This window comes from Zeus faber (assembly GCF_960531495.2).
Source record: "Zeus faber genome assembly, chromosome: 7".
Lineage (NCBI taxonomy): Eukaryota > Metazoa > Chordata > Actinopteri > Zeiformes > Zeidae > Zeus > Zeus faber.
This window is the reverse complement of record NC_137203.1, coordinates 5,122,882-5,142,037: the sequence shown is the minus strand read 5'-3', so window position 1 is coordinate 5,142,037 and position 19,156 is coordinate 5,122,882. Positions and strand designations below refer to the sequence as shown.

The following is a 19,156-nucleotide window of genomic DNA, read 5'->3' as shown; positions in this document are numbered from 1 at the left end:
CAGATATCAATGTGTACTTATGAATCTTAAATAATATACAATAAAGTGCACAGCTTCTGTATGGTATGTTGTGTATGAAAGGTGCCATAGAAATAAAGGTTATTATTATTATTATGATTATGATTATTAGTATGATTATGATGATTATTATTATTATGATTGTTATTATTATTGTTAATACCATTATTATTATTATCATTATTATTAGTAGTAGTAGCAGTAGTATCTGTGTTGTTGGTATTATTATTATTGTTATTAATGCCATTATTATTATTATTATAGTAACACTTTCCTTCACATTATGCACTCACAGAAAAACACAGTTACAAACTTGTCAATAGACTAAATTTTATAGGTTATACTTGTTGACATTTGTTGACTCAAATAACAACAACAACAACAACAACAACAACAACAACAACAACCGCCGCAGTCAGACCGGCATTCCGCCGCGTGCCGTGCCACCGCCTCCAGGACTGGGAAGGCGCCACGGCAGCGTCTCCAGCCGGCGCTAATGAGCAGCCCTTGACTGCTAACCACTGTGATCCGTACCGCCAGGTGTGAGGTTCGATGCCCCAACGGCACGTACGGGGAGAACTGCGAGAAGGACTGCAGCCACTGCTTCAACGGCGCCTGTCACGTGGTCAGCGGGGAGTGCCTCTGCGACCCGGGCTTCCACGGCACCTAGTGAGTCCAAACTCACCGCTGCGGTTCTTCTTTCATGGCGGTGGTCTGAAATAAAGAGAGGGGTGGGGTGACGGGAGTTTATGTGCTCTCTGGAAATGAGAGAGAGGGAGAGGGAGAGCGAGAGGGAGAGGGAGAGGGAGAGCGCGGCCGACCGGGAACAGCGTGGTGCATTCCTGAAGACTTTTAAGAGGCATTATTACGTAATGAATTGTGACCAGAGCGTTAATCACTTGTGGGGGAATGAAAAAGAAAAGGGAAATATCTTAATTTACTCGACGGCGTTTCCTTATATCTCTGTAGTCGTGGTCGCTGGTGCACTAAGTACTCAGAGCTTCTACTTCATTAAGTTTAAGTACAAATACCCGTACACAGAATGACTCTGGTAAAAGTGAAAGCGAGTGAAAGTTTATTCATTAGCAACGGTATTCACATACTTGCTGTTAAATGTACTTCAAGGATAAAAAGTCACAGTACTTGTGAGCCTGTGCCCTGATATGACAGGTACAGATTGTAATGATTCAGAAAGAAGGGTACGATGCACGTCAAATCGGTCATTGATGAGCAGCTTGAGAGATGCAGACCGGATTTTGATATAAAAACAATGAATTGAGAGTTTTCGTTTTTTTTGTTGTTTTTTTTCTAATACTAAAGTAGTATTAAGTAAAGTGTGAGAAATGCAGTAGAGTAGATGTTTTGTTATGAAATGTCCTGTAGCGGAGTAAAAGGCAAAAGTCCCCAGAAACGGATTATTACAGGTATCACAGGTCAAATAAATGACTTAAATACACCAATATAGTACTTTGTACCATTGCCACCATGGTAGGCCGTGGTTTGACCTCGGTTACATAAAGTGAATGGTCTCCCTCTCCCTCTCCCTCTCTCTCTCTCTCTCTCTCTTTCTCTCTCTCTCTCTCGTCCAGCTGTAACGTGAGCTGCCAGCCCGGTCATTATGGCGTCAACTGCAACCAAACCTGCTCCTGCCACAACAAGAACTGTGACGCCGTGTCCGGAGCCTGCAACCTCCGTAAGAAAGCCCCGCCCCCGCCCAGCCAGCTCTGTTCACAACAACACACGGTCACGCACACAGTGTATGGTATATGGATATGGTTATATGTGGATATATATGGTTATATATGGGTATATATGTATGTAAGGAGAAAACCACAAGGCGGTGATGTTTAAATAGTGTTTCTGTAATGTTGCCATAAATAGGGAATTAAACCTATTGTTAAATAGACCCGCAACGAAACACATTCCACTCCACGTTCCCTCCCGTGCTGTCGTGTGTTTGTCCCGCCGTCCACCCTGCCGGTGTGCACCCTCCCGCTGTGCAGAAAGCCCCGGTGTTTGGAGGTAATGAGCGGCGGCACGGACGTCCAGTGAAGTCAGAGTGTGCGGCGGGAGGCTTGACAGAGCGAGGACTTGATGGTCTTTCCAGGCCCAGACCAGCGGCCTTTTTATGGCTGTGTTTGTTGGCCGCGCTCCCACCCCTGTTGGGGGGGGGGTGTGGGGGGGGGGGGGGGGGTAGGATCGGAACGAAAAGGGAAAGCAATGGAAAGAAGGAAAGTGGTAAACAGAGCTCGTAACGGGTCAAAGTGAAAGAAAGGGAGAATGGTCTCGAAATAAAAAGCGGCGGAGCTTTCAGGGCGAGGGAGGAAGAGCGGTAGGAAATAGGAGGAGAGGGCGGGGGAAGCTGCGCTGGGAGTGTAGGAAACCAGGGGTCGCCGGCAGGTTCCGACCGACCGGCGGACATGTTGAGAGGTGGCGGGCACAGATGTGATGTCATGGAAGCCCTTCACCTCAACAGAACCCCCTCCAAGCGGCTCAACCCATGTTGATTTGCTGAACCGAGCTGTGACTGTGGAGCGCTGGGAAACCGCTCACACCTGGCGTGCTTGCCCCTCCTTAAAGGAACACCGGTATTTTTCAACCTTAACCTTATTGTTTTTTTTCGCTCATTGAGAGTCACCCCTGGTGGTCGACCTAGTGGTTGAAGATGGCCGCCCCATTGTGCTACGTCCCGCAGGTCCTAATTAAAATGAGTGTTAAAGCAGAGAGCAGCTCGAAAACGTGTCCGCTGCGCCGCCGCCAAGCACAGCGAGCACACACCGAACACACCAAACACACCAAACACACCAAACACACCAAACACAGCGAGCACACACCAAACACACCACAAACACCCATTCCCAGGAAGCTTTATTGTGGCGACTCTGAATTCCCCACTCTGGCATGGACTCGTGACAGATTAGATATTGCAACGTCAAATCAAATCAAAAATGTATCTGCCGACGTCTCACTCTGCGTTCTTTACCCTGGCCCCTGAGCCGTGTCCAGGCGTGTCCTCCGAACATGGGTGCTATTTGGGCTTTTGAAATTTTCACAAATTTCCAAGATGGCGGAAGATCTATCCAGATAGCCTTTAGATGTTCTCAAGGCAAATATGCTCACATGGGAAACGACACCTATACACCAACTTCCATGTTTCTATGTTCAACAGAGCGGCAGGGCTGAGGTTTTGAAGTTTGACTGCTTATTATAGCGCCCCCTGGAGCCTGAATTGTTACTGGTCTTTTTTGGAACCAAGTTTGTCTGGGTTTAGTATCACTGTGCCAAATTTGAAAAATAATTGCCAATTTAATAAAAATAACGATAGTCATCACCATCATTATCTTAACAATCCTACCAATAACAATAGCTACGCTGTGAATACCTGAAATACGGTTTCGGTTAAAAGAGACTGCAGTTTCCCCTTAAATATTCGGCCCCCGGTATACGCTCTACAGCCTCCAGGGGGTTCCGTGCTTCTGCAGCGTTCTCGGCAGGGTGTATCCCATAATGATTCCAGGCACTGATCATGTAAATGGCTGCATAAATCATCCGTGACACATGGAGCTGGGTGTGAAGTGAAGAGCAGATGAGGGTCGTGGTTTACAGGAAATCCCAGTCGATAGGCGTAGGACAGGATTTTTTTCTGTCTCCAGAACATTTGTGATTTCACTGGCGGGGAGGGGCGGCGCCGGCTGTGTCGCGAGGACGTCGCTCAGTGAAGGCTTCAGGGGTCCTTCCTTCGTTCAGCAGTCGTTCTTGAACGCCACGTGGCGCCATTGTTATTCGACGTCACGTTGATTGGCGTGGTGTGTATGTGATGGGTTTTGTCTGTTCTAAATGGCCCTGGAATGAGATCTAATATCTCAGGATCAAACTCTTTGTCGGTTGCCGTCCAGATTGCTCCAAATGCCTTTTATTTCTGTTTTTGTTTCACGATTCCTTTCCCCAAATCACGCCGCCATGAAAGTTGCGTGTAAATATTTTAGGGGAAAAATGGATGTGTATTCATATATTTTTCCCACTGAATTGAATGTTGTGGAAATGTTTGTTTTATTATAATTTTTCCCTAAATCGTCCCGCAATAATAACGACATGTGAATATTTCAATCATTGAATCGTTAAATCATCTTTTACAATCTTTTTAATTTTCCACAAATCATCCCCTGGGCCAAATTGGACCCCTCCGTGGCCAACATTTCAGTGTTAGAGAGAGAGAGAGAGAGAGAGCCAGCTTTGTCCAAAAGCAGCGTTCACACATCTTAACTCCCCCAGAGTGGAATTCCCAGAATCCCCAGATTTCCCAGAACCCCCTGCGTGTGTGCTTGCAGAGCCCAACCAGCGGATGGGCGTGATCGCGGCAGGGTCGCTGGTGTCCTTCCTCCTCGTCGTCCTCCTCTCGCTGCTCTGCTGCTGCTGCCTGCGGCGGCACAAAGACGACCACAAGTGAGTGGCGGGCGGGAGAGGGGCGGGGTCGCAGCAGCGGCGCATGATGGGAAACCCGAGCCACAGCGGGTGACGAGCCCCTGGACCCGGGAAGAGAGATCATAGTAAATAAAGGATGAAGGAGGAGAGGAAAAAGTTGTTTTTATTTTAAATTTATGAAACAAGGATTCTATCTATCTATCTATGTATGTATCTATCTATCTGTCCATCTATCTGTCTGTCTGTCTGTCTGTCTGTCCACATTGACAACATTTACAGGACAACCATATATTTGAGACGGACAGACAGACAGACAGAGAGCTAGACAGACAGAAGGACAGACAGAGAGACAGACAGGCAGACAGATAGATAGATAGACAGACAGACAGACAGACAGATAGATAGATAGATAGATAGATAGACAGATAGATAGACAGACAGACAGACAGACAGAAGGACAGACAGATAGATAGATAGTTAGATAGATGGATAGATAGATAGACAGACAGACAGACAGAAGGACAGAAGGACAGACAGATGGATTGATAGACAGATAGATAGACAGACAGATAGACAGAAGGACAGACAGACAGATAGATAGATAGATAGATAGATAGATAGATAGATAGATAGATAGATAGAGAGATAGATAGATAGACAGACAGACAGACAGACAGACAGACAGACAGACAGACAGACAGATAGATAGATGATAGATAGATAGATAGATAGACAGACAGACAGACATAGATAGATAGATAGATAGATAGATAGATAGACAGACAGACAGACAGAAGGACAGACAGATAGATAGATAGTTAGATAGATAGATAGATAGATAGATAGATAGACGGACAGAAGGACAGACAGATAGATCGATAGACAGATAGATAGACAGACAGATAGACAGATAGAAAGACAGACACAGACAGATAGATAGATAGATAGATAGATAGATAGATAGACAGACAGACAGACAGACACACAGACAGATAGATAGATAGATAGACAGACAGACAGACACACAGACAGATAAATAGATAGATAGACAGACAGATAGATAGATAGATAGATAGATAGATAGATAGATAGATAGATAGATAGATAGATAGATAGATAGATAGATAGATAGATAGATAGATAGATAGACAGACAGACACAGACAGACACACAGACAGATAGATAGATAGATAGATAGACAGGCAGACAGACAGACAGACACACAGACAGATAGATAGATAGATAGATAGATAGATAGATAGATAGACACACAGACAGACAGACGGACACACAGACAGATAGATAGATAGATAGATAGATAGATAGATAGATAGATAGATAGACAGACAGACACACGGACAGATAGACAGATAGATAGATCGATAGATCGATAGACAGACAGACAGACAGATAGATAGATAGATAGATAGATAGATAGATAGATAGACAGACAGACAGACAGACACACAGACAGATAGATAGATCGATAGATAGACAGACAGACAGACAGATAGATAGATGATAGATGGATGGATAGATATATATTTTCCATGCCGTCATCCCTCTTCTCCAGCTCTAACCAGGACCTCTCTCTCTCTCTCTCTTTCTCTCTCACTTTCTCTCACTTTCTCTTTCTCTCTCTCTTTCTCTCTCTCTCTCTCTCTCGCTCTCTCTCTCGCTCGCTCTCTCTCTCCGCAGTAAAAAAGCAAAGTGGATCCTTTGCGGTCGTTTCAGCCGAATCAGCACCAAACTGCCCCGCATCCCACTGAAGCGACAGAAACTGCCCAAAGTCGTCGGTAAGCCCCAAAACCCCTCCACAGAGCTGCCAAACACCCTCTGCCTCTTATATAAGCGCTTTTCTTTTTCCTTTTCTTTCTTTTCTTTCTTTTCTTTTTCTTTTTCTGCCGCCGCTGCTGCTTGCTCAACAGTATCTGCTTCAGTTTGGTTTTTAGTTGGTTTTTCGTGACGAGCCAGGAGCTAATTAAGACAAAGTTCAGGACACGAGGGTCCAACGTTGTTCAACTTATTTGCAATAAATTCAAATGTGATGGGGAAAACACACTTTATTATACTGTTTCACTCACCATCTGTTTATCGGGCCACATATATTTTGATGTGGTGATAGTTGGAGCCTTGTAGTGCAACCAGTGGCAGAATAAAGGAAAAGAAAGAAATACAATATATACAGAATATACAAAATGTGATAAAGATAAATGACAAGATATTACAGATATATTACAGACAGATATTTCTGACATGAGTACAAATTATTATTATAGTATACCATTTGGATATGGCTAGTATACAATGGGTATGTCGAAGTAATTACTAAATAGTGTTTTTATTGTGTTATTGCTGAATGGTGTTATTCCACAATAGTATTATTACAGTATTATTACAGAATAGTGTTTCTACATAATATTGTTCTCACAGTGTTCTTACAGAAAAATGTTAATGCTGAATAATGTTATTACAGTGTTATTACAAAGTAATGTTGTCACAGAAGTGGTACTAGAGAAGTGTTAGTATTGTGTTAAAATAGAATAGTGTTATTACAGAAGTGGTGTAACAGTGGCATTGCAGTGTTATTATGAGTATTATTACAAGGTAGTTTGTTACAGAATACTGTTATTACAGTTGTTTTACAGTGTTATTACAAAGTAGTGTTATAGCTGTGTTATTACAGAATGGTGTTGTTACAGAAGTGTTATTACACAAGTGTAGTCACAGTGTTATTACAGAATAGCGTTTCCAGCGTCTCCCTCGCCGCGGCCTCCTCGCTCGCTGTAGCTGACGAAGAAAGGCCTCGAAGTGTACGTTGGCCGCCACGCGGGTGCGGGGCTTTTAATTTTAAAGGAATGCGCTGGTTTTAGAGACCCTTATTATTCTTGGCACCATCAAAATGCCATGTGTTCATATTATTACAAACCCTAAACTGCAGCTTTATTCCTCTCTCCCCTCGTCTTCTCCACTCTTTTCCACGTCCTTTAAGAAAAAAAAAAAAAAAAGAAAATTCCTCCCGGAGCGGGAGGAGGAGCTGGAGGAGGGTGTGTTATTAAAGGAAGGCCGGTGGTTGTCGGGGGGCGGGTGGGGGTGGTGGTGCTGAGTGATGCGCTATCAAAGGCTACAGTGTTTGGGTGGATGTTGACGTAGAGCCCCCGGTCCACGTGGAGGTCTCGTGGTCTGCGATTGGTCCGTGATTGGTCCGTTTCTGGTGTCGCGACCTGAAGCGGTGGAGGAGGAAGGTGTGAGGCGCCTTCCACACAATGAAGGATGAAGGTTAAACCCCAAGATCCACCATGTGCCAAGGCTTCATGGCAAATGCCTGGAAAAGAGACAAAGACATTTTTTTTCCGCGTAAATGTAAGAACGTGACATATGAAGACAGATGCACTATCGGTCGTCAGAAGATGAAACAATACATATGTTTTTAGGAATGAATAAAGTTTGATATGGCCGAGGACGTGATGTTGACGAGGCGTAATGAGCATAAAGCCAAATAGAAAATTGGTGAAAATGTTGGTTTGTGTGAAAAATCTGGAAATATACCAAATCATGTAACAACGTCCAGATGTTTTAGTTTGTGTAGCTCAATTATGAGATCAATAACATATTTCCCCATCTCTGATGCCCCTGGGCTTCTAGTTTCTGGTGTAATTTGAAAAAATCTTTTGTGCACTATTGTCTCATGAAGCCACATTAAACTCTGCACGTTTGTCATTTTGAGATGAAATGAAGTGACTTGAAAAATCTGTTAAAATTCATATTTCCTTGTCATTCTTTTCATCAGCGGTGACAGCCAGGTACAAGCAGTTAAAATGTCAAAGGTATTTTTTTAGGCCGCGTGAAGCCCCCTCGACCAGGCAGGTCCACCAGCGACCTCCATCAGGAGATTCTGCTCTGAGCTGCCATCTTCCCATGGAGGTCGCTGGCAGTTGCCATGCAGTGGACGTGGTTAACGCGCGGCGACCTGGATTCTCCGCCGGGGAGCTCGAGAGGCTCGTCTCGTCCCCATTACGCCGCCGTCGACATGCCACTCATCAACAGATTTGTTTGGGAAGCCGCGTGAGGCGCTTACGTAAGACTCCCGTGTTGAGGCTTGTGAGCGGCCTACAAAGCTCATGTAGGTCGTGGAAGGAAGAAAGTTTACTACGGTGGAGCATCCGCCCAAACAAGCCTGTCAGCGCTGGGTGTCGCGTCGACGTCCCGTCTGCGGTTTATTCCTCTAGACCAGGGGGTTCCCCGACCGAGGGGGGGAAATAAAAACATTAAATACATCTTCAATAGAAGAGTATTAGGGTCACGCAAAAGAAAAAGTGCCCGCCGAGTGCGGTGCAGCGCCACTGTTAAGCAGCATACACAGCGCGGGGAGGGAGTATAAATAATAGATGCATAGATAAATAAATTAAAAAAATAAAAAGATATTAGATAAATAGATAAAATGATAAATAGATAAAAAGATAAATACATAAATAGATTAAAAGATAAATTGATAAATAGATAAAATGATAAATAGATTGGATTCGGTCAATAGACAACTTTTTTGCCGCTGTTGCAAAGACAAGCGGATGTCTTCAGGTTTTCCTCAGCGCGCTCGGCGTGAATAAGACAGAATAAAGAAGCGCGTTCACTGGAGCGGTCAGTTGACAGGGTCCCAATTTTAGCTTAATTTCATTTGTTGTGGCTGAGCCATCGTAAGCTGCGTTCACACGTGCACTGCAAACCTGAAATGATCCGGACATTACCAGGAGGAGCTGTATGTGTGAAGGCCAATCAGTGGGACCGGACATTATTTATGTCTGAAGCACTGCGGCTTCGTATTCCATTCTGCTCACCTTTATATTCCTTTGAATCTTTTGTTCATGTTACGTCCAAATAAATGGAGTATCAGCGCAAAAACTGGTCACAATTACTGATAAGTCGGTAGCCTCGTCCGCCATCTCGGGTGTGCTTTAAACACCGCCGCGCCTTGGCGTCACGTCCTGCCTCCTGCACGCCCCACCCGGGCTCCGCCCCTGGTCTGCGGCAAACAGAGTATTTCCAGGCGGTGCAAACGCGTTGAGACGGACAGGTTGTCCGGTTGTCTTGCACGTGTGTGAAAGGGCAAATCCAGACAGTGTCCAGAGCTGATCACCTGGACATTGTCCGGGCTGCATGTGTGAAAGCAGCCATAGACACGTACACACAGACGCCGCATGGAGCACTTCGGCACGTGGCTGCGCTACGTCAACGTCGCCGCCACGTTGGAACGGGCAAGACCGGCCCCGTGAACAAACACAACTACACGGGGAAGCGGTGGTGTTTCTGGATGAAAAGCACGATAACGTTGACATTTATCAACCCATTTCGATGAGTGTTTTTTATATTCGAGGGTTTAGAGTCGACGTGGAGTCGATGGCTCCACCCTCCGCCATTTCCACTAATGGTTGCTTATTGGTTGACGCTCTTTCTGTGACGCACTGCCTCAAAATGCAACATTTTCCCAGGAGTTTTTTACCCGGTGGCGATCCATATCCCAATGCATTGGGATATGGAGGCTTATAGGGAACCGATCCAAAGGCCGATGGTGTCGTCATTCTATAGACATTACACTGTTCAGTCGAAAATCAACTTCATAATGATGAAGCTCAAGCTAAAAAGTTGTCTATTGCTCCTTTGAATGTGTCGTTTTGGAGACTTTCTCTCCACTACTTTGCAAAGCAAGTTGTCTTATATCAGGGCACTAGACATGACACGTACTTTCACTCAAGTACATTTAAGAGCGAGTACTTCCAATGCGTTTGTTACTGAAGCAGGAATCTCAATTTCTCAATTTCCCATTTTGCGAGAGGAACCGCGTGTCCGGGTATGTGTGCTTCCACTCAAGTAGAATGGTCTGAGTGGTTCTTCCACCGCTGCGTCCAGATTCTAACTTCACATTCTTCAGGTCACCTTTCTGTAATGTCATGTAACACAACAACACATGAAAAACAACCTCGTCAAGTCGCTGAGCAGCAGCACAGCTCCCTCCCTCTCTCTCTCTCTCTCTCCCCTCTCTCTCCCTCTCTCGCCCTCTCCCCGTCCCCCCCCCCTCTCTCTCCCTCCCTCTCTCTCTTTCCCTCCCTCTCTCTCTCGTCCTCTCCCCCTCTCTCCCTCCCCCTCTCTCCCCTCTCTCTCTCTCTCCCTCCCTCTATCCCTCTCCCCCTCCCTCTCTCTCCCTCTCACCCTCCCTCCCTCCCTCTGTCTTTTCTTATTCTCCTTAGTCTCTTTTTCTGGAGCTGATCTGCTTTCCTCATCGGCCTGCCCACAACGACGTGGCCTGCCAGCGTTTTGAAACCTTAACCCTGACCGGGGGCTACGCAGGCCTGCACACACACATTCCAGAGGGGGCCCGGCGGGGGCTGGAAACAGGAAGTGGTCAGATTTACCCCGAGCCCGTGTCAGAGCGGTGATTTATCCACACCAGGGTCACTGGCAGCAGATGCGGCAGGCGAGGAGTCGGTATTAAAAGGGAGGAGAGGGGACAGTTTTGTTGCTGTCAATTTGACAAAAAATGGACAAACTTTCCAAAATCCTCCCCTACCCCCACCCACCCACGCTGCAGAAAACGAACGCTGTTTCATTCAATCGCAACGCAATAACACCACATTTAGCCAGTTTATGTCTCCATCCAGTGTGGTACTTGCCCTCCCTGAATCAAAACACTCGGAAGGGGAAAGGGGGAAATGCCCTCTCTTAAAACAATAAGATTGTTGGCTGTTGTTCAACCCAGGCCTCATTAAAATGTTGGTTTCCATCGTTTACCACTGTTCGTAGCAACACCCCCGCTCCACGGTTTACCGTTGTGAAGTGTACCGCTGCGCTGCAGCTTCTCACTGCGCGTCAGTGCAGCCCAGTGGGGCAAATGCCGCAACCTTGAAAAAAACAAAAAACATGTTCAATCACCTTTTTTGTAAAAACGAGAAATTCACATTATAGTCGGACGGTTTTGAGATGCTGTACCAAGCGAGGAATGGCTGCAAATGTGTATTCTGTAACTTTTTACTTTTGGCAACATAAAGAGACTAGAAACAGGGAGTCGTGCCGATTCAAAGTGCCATCCTGCTGTCGCCCAAGTTACGCTGTGGAGGTGCTGCGGCAACTCTAAAAAGTACTTTAAAAATAAAACATTTGGATCAGTTTGCGACCGTTCTTTAGGAACGTTCTCCAACATGCCTGTCAAAGGCCTCGGTGCTGAAGCCCAGTGGGAAGCGGCAGACGAGTGGTACGTTTTGAAAGAAGGTTGAAAAACACCAAAAGAATCTTTTAAGGACATCGCGTCGGTTGACGTGGGGAGAACCCCTTCACCTCAGGGTTTCTTTCCCCCAGCACTGCCTACCGTAGGAATCAAAGCAGCGACCTTGGGGCTCCAAGCCAACCTCTTTTGTATATCCTTCAGCTATGGACAGCTGTGCTGCAGCTATATGCAGCTGGGACCCAAATATGTCCCGTTGCTCATAGCGTGGGATCCCAGCGGCGTCTGGTGCTTGAACAATCCAGACCTTCAGTCTGGGGGGAGCGGCGTTCAAGGACACCAGTTGTTCAGCGTCTCACGCTCGACGTCCATGTGTCACCGTGTCGACCGGACGGCACGGGCCGGGTGCTCTGCATTCCCCGTTGCCTATATGGAGAGCAACACGCCCTGCCCCGTGTGTTTATTCCGCATATTGAAATTGAGCGAGAAAGATTTCCAGATTGAAAGCGTTCCGGGTGCCGTGTATTGTTTCTAGCTGGTTTGGCTGAGCTGATAATCCTCCTTATCTGCCCCCAGCTCATTTCCTCGTCGTATTCATTGCCGTTATAATAAGTTCAATTAGACCATAACAGTCGTAGCGCCACGCCACCAAATGTGAATGAAGCATGAACTTAAGTGGCATTTTGTTTGATTTACTTGAACAGAGACCGGAGTCACATTTCACTGGGTTTTTGATGTTGTCGGAAACTCCGCAAAACAATCAGAGAGTCCCTTTTGTTCAAGCAAAAGGATAATATGCTAAAACCCGAAGTACAACCTACTTATCCAGCATGGATGACATGCTGGGTGGGTGTTAGATTTTGGTGGTGTTGACCCTCATGTAAAACCCAGCTTTTATCATATTCTGAACAAATATGAGTCCTGTGCTTAACCCAAACAAACATTCAAAATAGAATACTGTATATGATCTAAGATTGAGATCCACAAGATGGAGCTAACCCTCAACCCAACCCTAAACCTAACCCTCAACCCAACCCCAACCCGATGCAAAATATGCCAGAGACAGTGTTGTGCGTAGACTAGAGAGAGAGTTGAAAACCGTGCCTTCCTCACCAGACACCACCGGCCTCCAGCGAAGGTCTCGGAGGCGAGGCCGTAGACGACGTGCCCAAAACGATGACGCAATACGCGATGCGGTCCCCCCGGGGGTCTGCACGCGAGGACGCGGTGCGGCAGTATTTGGATTTGATTAGATTGCTCTGTTTACGGTGAGCCGCTGCTCCAAACGCACGGACAGATTGACTGTGAGGACGTGAGGAAGGCTGTGGAGTACATGTGGAAATCATCGACTCTGTCTCTAGTCAGCGTTTCCGATCCGCACGTCGTGAGTGTCTGCGTTACACCTTTTTTATGATCCGTTTTGTTCATAAAATAAAATCCCCGTCAAACATTTGAGGGCATCATCGACTTTTTGCCTAAGGACATGGATGGAAGTGACGACAAAAAGGGGAAAATTAACTGTTATTTTGATGGAGAACGGTAGAAAATGGAGAGGCGCTACGTGTTTTCATTCACCCTGAGTTGGGTTGAGCTCATGAAACAGATCGGTTACGTAACTTTCATCGTGTATTTTGATTTAATTTTGATCTGGCGTTTGGAAAGTTCCTACCGTGTCAACAGCCTTTTGGTGAGATGGACAGTTGGTGCGTTTTAAGTTGGAGGGATTCACGAGGCAAAGCATGAAGACACTATTTCCAAATATGACTGTAAAAAGATCATCATTTTATATAAATATATATATATATATATATATATATATGCAATTAGCATAAAGCCACCCCGACTTTTTTTTATATAAACTCTGAAAAAGCAGCAGTGCTGAAGCAAGGCTTTCTCCCCCTGTTGCAGTGGAGGGGATTCCTTCCAGGGCGGCTTTATCGGAGTGCTGAACAAACAGTTTGGCCTGCGTGTCACCGTGGGGTGTAAACAGCCGCCTCTGATGTGGTCGGCCATGTTGAGTTCACGCCCAGTCTAGTTTGGGAGTTTGGGCCACAACTGCGGCGTTCAATCCAGACGAGAAGTTCGCAAACCGCAAGCATCTCTCCTCCTCAGCCCACAGCTGTCCTCAGACTGAGCGGTCAGCAGAACGGAGAGGAGACGGGGGAGAGAGAGAGGGAGGGAGAGGGAGAGAGAGAGAGAGAGAGAGAGAGAGAGAGAGAGAGAGAGAGAGAGAGAGAGAAGGGGGGAGGACTACTGACCTACATTCTGTAAAGTTCAATGCAATATCCTTCAGGAATTGCATGAGATTGGCACGGTCCATGGGCTCTTAGAAGTGTAGCTTTGTACCTTGAGGGGTAACATGGTGTGGCTCCTCACACCGGTAGTTCCTTCCAAGGCTGTGGTTCTCAACTTCCTTCAAGGACCAAGGACGCTCAATCGAAATTGGCATCAGGCCATGGGCCCCGTTTGATAAGGTGTGGTCTCTGGGACCCCAATCTGAGCAGAATTTGTTTGTTGACTATGATTTAGTTCGAACTTCCATGCCTGTCTAACTATACTCTCGTTAGGGCGGTAACGGTGCAACTGGGATCAAAACATTCCTTGTTGTACGTTCTACTGACGGTGCTGTCGTTTTGGAAATTAAATATTTGTGAAGTTTAACCCTTTGTCATTTTGCCGGGGACCCCCCTGGAACCTCTTGAAGGACCCCTCGGGGTCCCGGGGCCACATGCTGAGAACCAGTGCTCTAAGGTACGCTCACCGCACCCTGGGCTTGGGTACTTGTTTGTAAGTTTTTACTTTTGGTACAAAAATGGTTCAACTTTGGTACAAATTTGGCCTTCACAGGATACTGCCGGCCTGACAAGCCATTGTGTCCCTCACAATGCGGTACAATGCAGTATTTTGAGCGTGAACATAAATAGACGGGAAAAGTGACCTGCTCAAATGCAACGCATCACAGGGCATCGCTCAGAAATAAAAAAAAATGAGTTTGTAAAAATGATCTGAAAGTGTATTTTCTCTGTTCCTCACACGCTTCCAAAGCCACACTGTCTCCTGCCCGGCGCTGCGCTGGCTGCGAGTGTTGTTCTTGTAACGCAGTATCTCGCACTCCGCTTTGACCTTCTGACACCGCCGTTTGTTTTTCTTCTCTCCTCGCTCCATCCCTCTCACCCCTTCCCCAGTAGCTCACCACGACCCAGAAAACACCTTTAACTGCAGCTTCATCGAGCCCCCGTCGGCGGCCGAGCAGCCCTCGCCCTCCTCCTGGTCGTCCCAAGAGTCCTTCTCATCCTTTGAGAGCGGGGACGACGGGCCGGTGTACTGCGTGCCCCACGAAGGTGAGTCAAGAGCCACCAAGCGTTTTTTTTCTCATCCGGAGTGTTGCATGTAAATACTGCGTTTGCACTGCAAATACTTGCAATTCTGCAAAAAGTTCTGTTTTCCTCTCAGTATAAATAAAGTTCCATCTCATCCGTGCTAAAGGGGCTTTTCATAGCTCACAAAGTCTTTTCTTTTGTGTATCGGTGCTTTTATAATTTTTTTTTTCTTTTACGGGATGACCTTTCCATTAACATGAAGCACATGTACTTACCACCCTGTCGAGTGCTACTAGAGATGAACTGAGCGGGTCACTGCAAATATACATCTACCTTCTTTTCTTTCCTTGTGTTGAACAAACTCGGGTTGCCAGGTTTCTTTAAGGAGACGCTGTCGTGTATAGTGTGTCGTATGTTTAAACAATCTAACCTGGCAGCTGTACCTCTGCGTCAAACAGACAGAGCGACTGAATTTGTGAGCATTGGGGAAATTGGGAGTTTTCTGGGAGAGAACGGCAGTAAAACGGTAGAATCCTGGGAAGAGCTTGGAGGGTTGCCAAGTAGGTTGCTTTTACAGCTTTGCAGATGCCTGCGTGGCCTCACTTTTCCTCCAACGCACAGGCAGTCAAATGAAACACACATTGGCTTACACACACACACGCTCAAACGTATGTTAACTAATGCGGAGATGGAGACACACAACCCCCCACATGTGTGCCTGCAGAAGTCAAGTTCCCCAATGTGGCTCTGCACTGACTCACCCACTCATGTAAATCGTATTAGGGAGATAGCGAGCTCCTTATCATATGCCATCAAGCTCCAGTTGCGAACTCTGCACTGGTTGTAAGGAGAACATAAACAGGAAATGGAATGGTCAAGTCAGCATATGGCACACGTCCAAATTATGACTCACTCCTTAGAGCTCTGTGGAAACTTCCTTTCCTTTAGTTTCTGTAAGAAGCTTTGGCCAGTCATATTTCTTTTCTTTTGAGTCAAGGCTTTTCTGGATTTTTTTTTTCTCCTCTGTTTTAGCACTTCAGATCTGATGAAAGCTTCAAGGTCCATCGATTATTCAAGTCCTTCCAAACAGAAGATATTTAGTCACAAGCCATTTAGGGGCAAATTTGCAAACATACACATAAATACACGTACAGCATATCAAATAGAATCATTTTTGGCTAATGCTCAAAAATCTGCTAATGTTCCACAGATTCTGTGAATGAGAGCAAAGAGAAGAGCAGCCCCAGCCCTGTCGTAGAGAAGCAAGCAGAGGTTCCTCATGAAGACGATGCGGGGGAGTACACCTCCCTGAAAGAAACAAGTGTCACCAAAGCCGAAGGGAGTGAACAACCCTTGCTTAAGTCCTCTGACAGCGAGGGCTCCACCAGTGGCTCCGAGACAGCCATTGGGGCCCTCTACGCTCGCATCGCCCGCCTCTCCAAGACCTCCAAGGAGGACGAGGGCAGTGGCAAGGATGGGGACGGCACGCCTACCTTGGAGGTGAAGCGAAACGGCAAGCCACCTCCTTCCCCTGGCAAGCCCAAACCACGCCCTCCAGACCCGTCCACCAAGCCCAAGGTGTCATGGATCCACGGAAACACTACGGGGTCTCCCCAGCCGGAGCAGCAGGCACAGCCCCAGCAGGCGGGAATGAAGGCACTCATGGTGCCAAAGGAAAAGAAGAGGAGCTACAGCGATGGCTCAGCAAAGAGCGAGGAGCGGCAGAAAATGAAGGATCAGGCCAAAGACAAAAGCCGCGAACAGCAGAAGAATCAGGACAGGAAGGGGACTGAAGCCAACTCCTCCCCCAGCAAACACAAGCCTCAGCGGGGGAGCAAGTCAGGGGACGAGCAAAGCAGCCCCAGCCACATGGAGCACATCAACGGTGTGGTCCAGAATGCCCTCAAGAAGATAAGCAATTTCCACAGCTCCTCATCTGACAAGAAGGGCTCAGAGAGTCCAAAGGAGCCCCCCAAGGAGCCACCCAAGAGCCCAAAGGTCCTCCATCCTCATATGAACTCGGAGGCTGCAACGCTCCTGGCAGCCCAGCTCAAGGAGAAGACCCAAAGCATCAACAGGAATGAAGGAACGGGCCTGATGAAGACCAATGGTATCTCCACACCCAAGACCAATCGAGAGAAGCCCACACCTCCGCAGAAGGCTAAGCGGACCCCCTCCACTGGCCTGGGTCAGCAAGGGTCCACAAAGCCCCTGCTGCCAATCTCTAGCAGTCTCCAGAAGTCGGTAGGCCCCGTCACCACTGACCCAGGGACCCCTGAACCCAAGAGCCCGGAGAAGCAGGACTTGAACGGCTCGAAGGCGGGGGACCCGACAGTGGACCCTACACCAAAGAAGACTCCCATTAAAAAGCCGCCCAGGAAAAAAGGCAAGGAGGGTTCTTCAGATACGCCTGAACCTAAAACGCCCCAGCCAAAGACAGCCATTATGCCACCACAAATAGTGAAATAAGATTTTCTTTTCAAAGACAAATAACCAGGATTTGTAGTAATTCAAGGACTAAAGGACGGGAGCAGCTTTTTGAAGGTGGAGTGGGGGACTGTGTGACTTTCAACAAAGGAATATAAATCTTTCTCTTTGTGTGTACTGTGGTTCCGGGATCGGCACAAAGCAATTGATTCGTTTTTGTGAGTTGTATGATAATGGAATCATTAATGATTTGTATTACACTTCTTGAATCCTTTTTTTTTTTGTTTTGTATAACAACAATATATCGATTTTCCACTACAATCAGTGCAGCTCTGAGAACTTCCTTTGAGAGTTTTTACAGTGGCACACATCCGATTCTATCTGTTGATCATTCATGGCTTTCTCTCTACCATATGTCCATCACTATATTTATGTATCACTGTCTTTAGCTGAATTGCAATTTTGTAAATGCGTATTATTGAAAAGGAAACAACCAAACTTTTATCGATGCACTCCACCAAGGTACTATCAGATACGACACCCCTCGCCGCCATGGACCCCAAAGTTTTATTTCCAACATCAGGCCTCTCCTCCCCTAGCTACGCTATGGCCTAACTCTGCTTGGTCCTTGACGTTTGGAATATTGTGGCTTTCCACACAAAACTAGATTTTCATTTCGAGAATAAAAAGTGTTCTTTGCCTAAGCTTCCCCAGACATTCCTCCGACCATCAAAGCCAAAGTTGATCTCGTTCACAAAAACAAGCTATGAACCATGTTTATGCTGTCACCAGATCACCACAATATGCTCTTCTCTCGGCTGAGCTAAAGCACCAAACCTAAATCCGACGGCCTTATCTTGTCTTGCTAACAGAGCACTTTAAACCGTCTCACATTTTTCATGCATACATCAACATCCGCAGTGAGGCCCGTGAGCTTCCTAAGAAAAGCCAGAGCACTGTGCCACCTATCGCGAAGATCAGATTTGATGGATAATGTCGTTGCGAGCATGGCGGTCGTTTACTTTTACCAGAGGGGCGCAAACAGGGCCAAGTCGGCTCTGGAGTCGTGGTTAATGCATGTTGAAGGCGGCCATCTGGAGCCTTTCCTTGCGGGTGTTCAATAGCAATAAATAAGGAAGCCGGAGCGACGCGGTTTGGATTTGTTCTCACATCCCGGAGGACGCAAACTCATTCTGGGAGTGTTTTGTTTTTTGTTCCTTCACGAGGAGAATCGGATGTGACGCTGCCGCCATGGCCCTCTGCTTCTGGCTCATTGCGTCCGGAGTAGGACATTCCAGCACCAAACGGTACAAGAACCCAGAGAGTTGAAATACCCCCTCGCCCCCGGACCGTTTTAACAGCGGCCATGCGTAACTTCAAGGGTTTTGGATGCTGAAAAATGAAAGCACAGTATTTAGGATCGACATATCCGATGGGATGTAGGTATCAGCCGGAGGAGGTGTTCCATCCCGACAAATGGGTGAATAGCTTTATTGAAAGTGTCGCTCGAAATATAAGCTATGGAGGAAAAGGAGGAGTGTTGCACAAGCCGAAGAAAGCCCAAAGAGGCGGTAAAACAGATTAGCACGCCTCGCCACAGTGCCGACCATGATGACCTCCACATCCACGGACAACCTGAAACACCAGGGTTTTAAGTTCTCCTTATGGTACATCCGGCTTCTCTTCTTTTTGTTTGGTTTCGGTTTTATTTGCCTTTTTTCTTTTTATGTTTTCTACTTGTGACGAATTTGTGTTT

The 19,156-nt window shown here is 46.6% G+C and overlaps 1 protein-coding gene across 2 annotated transcripts in view; it reads left to right on the top strand.

Annotated features, from left to right (window-relative positions):
- Positions 1–19,156, top strand: part of scarf2 (scavenger receptor class F, member 2) — a 29,407-nt gene that overhangs the window by 9,588 nt on the left and 663 nt on the right. For both annotated transcript variants that reach the window (XM_080003224.1, XM_080003225.1), the window contains exons 6-11: positions 559–687; positions 1,608–1,711; positions 4,347–4,461; positions 6,139–6,236; positions 14,839–14,994; positions 16,184–19,156. The exon at positions 16,184–19,156 is cut by the window's right edge and continues 663 nt beyond it. In XM_080003224.1, the coding sequence (XP_079859350.1) occupies positions 559–687; positions 1,608–1,711; positions 4,347–4,461; positions 6,139–6,236; positions 14,839–14,994; positions 16,184–17,442 (1,861 nt within the window). In that variant the 3' untranslated portion in view covers positions 17,443–19,156. The remainder of the gene's footprint in view (positions 1–558; positions 688–1,607; positions 1,712–4,346; positions 4,462–6,138; positions 6,237–14,838; positions 14,995–16,183) is intronic.